This window comes from Myotis davidii, unplaced genomic scaffold, assembly GCF_000327345.1.
Source record: "Myotis davidii unplaced genomic scaffold, ASM32734v1 scaffold25, whole genome shotgun sequence".
Classification (NCBI taxonomy): Eukaryota; Metazoa; Chordata; class Mammalia; order Chiroptera; family Vespertilionidae; genus Myotis; species Myotis davidii.
The window spans coordinates 359,325-363,551 of NW_006296537.1; the positions used below are offsets into that span (position 1 = coordinate 359,325).

The 4,227-nt window shown below is 50.6% G+C and overlaps 1 protein-coding gene across 1 annotated transcript; it reads right to left on the bottom strand.

The window, feature by feature from the left end:
* Positions 1-240: 240 nt before the first annotated feature.
* RGAG4 (retrotransposon gag domain containing 4) lies at positions 241-4,221 on the bottom strand. Its single transcript, XM_015569244.1, has 2 exons — positions 2,903-4,221; positions 241-808 (listed from the first exon to the last, which is right to left on the bottom strand). Exons 1-2 carry the CDS (start codon positions 4,167-4,169, stop codon positions 792-794), a joined length of 1,284 nt encoding a protein of 427 aa, XP_015424730.1. The 5' UTR covers positions 4,170-4,221; the 3' UTR covers positions 241-791.
* Positions 4,222-4,227: the final 6 nt, after the last annotated feature.

Consider the following 4,227-nt stretch of genomic DNA (forward strand, 5'->3'; position numbering starts at 1 on the left):
ATAGCTTTATATCCCAGTTAGTGGAGAACTAATGCTGTTTTTCAAGATGCCTAGTCCCTCCACTTCTTCCGACACAAATGCAGAGGACTGTAGGAAGGTCCCTTGAGCTTCACTGGGCCATAGTTTCCTCATCTAAGGATTTCAAGGCTTTAGGATAGGGTTGTTTCAGGCAAGGTGTCTGGTAAGTGCCTGATGCTTCTGGGTACCCACCTATGCTTGCTCAATAACCCAGACAGTCACTGTCTTTACACACCGTTTATATTTTTATTGAGGAGAAAGCTTTAGCATATAGAATGATTTCTTATCTTCACAACACAGTAATGCAACAATAACACATTTATTTCCAACCCATTTTCTCCCCAGTCTCTGGGAATCCTTGGGCTGCTTTCATACCCCTGCATGTGTTTTCCCCACCCCGTTTTCAACCCAAGAAAGTGCCCATAAGCCATAGTTTCTCTTACAGTTCTTTGGCTATCACATCACAACAAATATTAAATACCTGGGAAAGGGGGGAAGAGGGTCAAAGGGTAACCCAGGTCCCCTTGCCTTCAGAGGCCCAGGAACCAGCTCACTGCTCACCCACTCTTTTCCCGGCTAAGGCTACAAGGTCTCAGGGTGAGAAGTACCATAGGAACAGTCAGAGCCTGTGCTGAGGAGTCACTGGAGGTGGGGGTGCAAGGCACCTGTCCTTTGCACTTCTCTGGCAGGGACATGAGCAGTAGGGCCATTGTGTTGACCATCAGCAAAAAGGGTCCACAGCCTCGAAGAACAGTAGTTCCCCTTCTGGAACTCTATCCTGAGGAAATAGCTGAAAAACAGACAAAATTTTCTTAACAGTGTTGTTTACTCCTGCACTGGTGGGGATGGGGAAAACCAGGTTACTGAAATATCCAATGAATTAGAACACCTCAATTATTCAGTGTGCATGACTGACTGCATAGGTGGCAGCCATTTTAAATCCTGCTGATCATGAGCTTGCAGGATGATCTCCGCTTTGAAAAGACATACTGAAAACACACTAGAAAGAAAGGCAGCAAATAGTACTTGCGTCTGTGTGGTGGGGTTCTGAATGTTTGGGATTTTTTTTGTCCTTATAGTTTTCTCTATTTTCTACATTTTCTATAATGATTATGCATTACTTTTCTCTTTGGAGGAGGAGGAAGCCTTTTTAAAAGGTAGCAACAGGCTATAAGAACCTGGCTCCCCTGGTCCCCAGGCTGAGAAATTTATGATAAACAAAACGGCTTCTTACCTTCTGCTGATGAGTAGAGACCTCACCAGCAACCAGCCAGCGAACTGGTCATCCTCCAGCTCCTTCCTCTTGCTTCCAGGCTCAAAATCCTAAGGCTGGGATGAGGCTATCTACCAGACTCCAGTGAGGAACAGAGGCTTGATTTACTCTGCTCTATTCCTTCTGACTACAGACACTTTGATTGCACTTGGCCAGCTCAGTGTCAAGGGCAGTTCAGGCCAACAGTGGATTTGCCTAGAATTCTGTGGCCAGTGACATAGTTTCTGGACCCATTGCAAGCAGCAGGACTCTTTATAAGGGTCCCTAGGTTTGTACCCAGAAGCCGCAGGAGTTACTAGGAGGCAGTCGGCACTCACCCTCTCCAGCCTTACCATCTAATTGAAGCCCAGCATCAGGCTATGGCTTGCCCCCCATGTGAGAGACGTGAGGATGGCCTGGCTGACAGGCTACAGTCTCTGTAGAGAGAAACTTCCTCTCTCTTCTGAGAACTACAGAATCCTTTAAGTTGAAGTTAAAAAGCAGGCCTTGGGCCCTCTCTGTCATTGGTAGTCCGGGAAGGAAAGGCCAGTTAGGCCTTCTATGAACCTCCAAAGATGGCAAGTCTCCTGCAAAGGCCTTTGGCTGGGGGTTGCAGTCCAAGACCTGGCCTGGGGAGGAGACCACCATCCCTAAGGAAAGAGTCACTCCTCACAATGTCAAACTGAGTTGTTGCTGCTTTTTTCTCCTCTTCTCCCTCCTCCCCCATTTTCCAGGCAACAGCAAGGAAAGGGGTAACACTGAGTTCTGTCCACCAGGGATGCCTGGGAGGGCAGTGGGGTAAGAAGAAAGGGCCCCAGATTTGGTGAGCTTGTCCAAAGACCCTGATACAGTAGTCTGTGGGAAGGTTGAACTAGCTTGCTCAGCCACCAAGGACAAACCTCAGTGAAATGTCCATTTGACAAGTAGCTTTGCCCACCCTCACTAGACTACATGTAGGGTCCTCTTTGGGCCCTTCTGCTGGAGGATGAACCAAGTGTAGGCTTCTAGGCACATTTATGGATCCCATCCTGCTCTCTGTCGATTATATCTAGTAAATGTCCTCAGGAGTTCAGTGTAGCCCATCCTTTCACTTATTGGGGCAAATTATTGAGGTATTAGGTAAAGCTCTGGTGAGCCAGTCAGAGTTGATAAAACCATAGAACACAGGGTTAGGAACAATTAGAGGGGAAATGCAAGGGGGTGACCAGTTCATTTACGGGAATAGGCCCAGAAACCTGCTCACTAGCTTGTGGTAGGACTGAGCAGAGTGCACAGTCAAGAGGACAGCTATTGCTGACCCCTCCTTTCCCAAGTGGTCATGGCTGCAAGATGGTCTGGAGTTCTACAGGCCTTCTTCAGGTTCTTCAGGTCTGGAACTCCCTTAAGTACTAGTCAGAAAAGGGGGCAAGGTGTGGCAGCAATAGCAAGGACAGGGGACGCAGTGGAAGGGTGTGTTCTGGGTGGCCATCTCCCCCAGCACTCACACGCGAATTCGGCCACGTGCAGCCCGATGGCCTCCCTGTCTTGGAGTGAGGCGGAATAGTACTGGGGGCCGTCTTCGAGTTTGGCGTTGCACCAACCGACCTGCCCTGCGAATCAGTGGTGGTGAACTGTGGAAGGGTGAATTGGTACCAGGAAGGCCCTCCAGCAGTGGGACTCGATTCTGGTTCCTCCGTCTGCTGGCCTGTATTATGGGAGGTGATGTATATAGGAAATTTTCATAATAGAAGCCAGAAGTCTGGGATGAAGCATTGGCATAGGTCGGCATCACGTCCATGAACTCATCTAGGTCATCATCCTGGGCCTCATCCTCTGTCTCTTCCTCGGGTTCTGGCTCCTGCTCTGGCTCCTGCCCTGGTTCCTGGCCCTTATCCTCATCCTTTTTCTCACCCTCATTATTCCTCATTTCTTCCTCTTTCTCATCTATATCATCCACCACGATCTCGTCTTCATTGTTGTTGTCCTCCTCCTGGTTCTGTTTTATCTCCTCCTCCTTCCACATCTCTTCCTCCTTTTTCCTCTTTTCCTCCTGCTCCCTCATCTCTTGCTGAATAGCTCTCACACACCTCGGCTGGTCCTTGTGAAGCCTGCGCCTGTGCACCTCTGCATCTTCATCCTCACTGTAGCGCTCTTCTCCACTGCCCTCGACATTAGGGTCTGCAGCAAAAGGGAAGAAGATATTGCGAATCCCAGGGAATGGGATTGGCTTAGGGACACACACTTTTCTTTCTATCTCCACACATTCAAGAATCAGCTCATCCAGATCAGCCATTTCAGTTGACCATAAGAGCTCCTTGCGGAAGAATTCTGAAAGGCCTTTGAGGAACTGGTTTTGAGGGCGGCAGTCATGCCAAGATAAGAATTGGGCCAGGAACTGAAAAGCATCTGCATAGCTGCCTAGGATACAGTTTCCCTGCGTAAGCTTGCGGATGGCCTTTTTCGCCACACTTGGGGGGATGGGGCCATAGAATTCCTTACGGATTTCATCCAGGAAGTGCGGGATGTTGGCATGCAGGGGGCTTCCTTCCTGGGTGACTGAGACGGCCCAGTCCTTGGCGTCACCAGCGAAAAAGGAAATCAGAAAGGCCACCTGCTCAGCACCCCCAGGGAAATGATCCTCGTGGTCGGCTATGAAGGTCTCTAGCCGCATCAGGAATTCAGGCAGGTAGACCGGGTCGCCTGAAAAGGGCTCTAGCTCAGGCCACTCCAGAGGTGGCATAGGAGGCTGCGGGGGCAGTTCCTTGGAGGCGGGCAGGGTCAGCGCCGGCGCCGGCTGGGGCGGGCTGGGCTGCGGGGGAGGGTCGACCTGGCCTTCTGAGGTGCCGCAGTCCTGGATGGCGTTGACCAACAGCTCCTCTGAGACGCGCTCGCGCTCCGTGCGTGGGGGAGGCCAGCACATGAAGGGCAGTTCGCCCTCGGGCACGGAATCTATCTCGCTGAGCGGGAACTCCAAGTTC

Excerpts from the sequence above, each read along its gene's own strand:
- RGAG4 (XM_015569244.1), bottom strand. The coding sequence starts at position 4,169 with ATGTGCTGGCCTCCCCCACGCACGGAGCGCGAGCGCGTCTCAGAGGAG.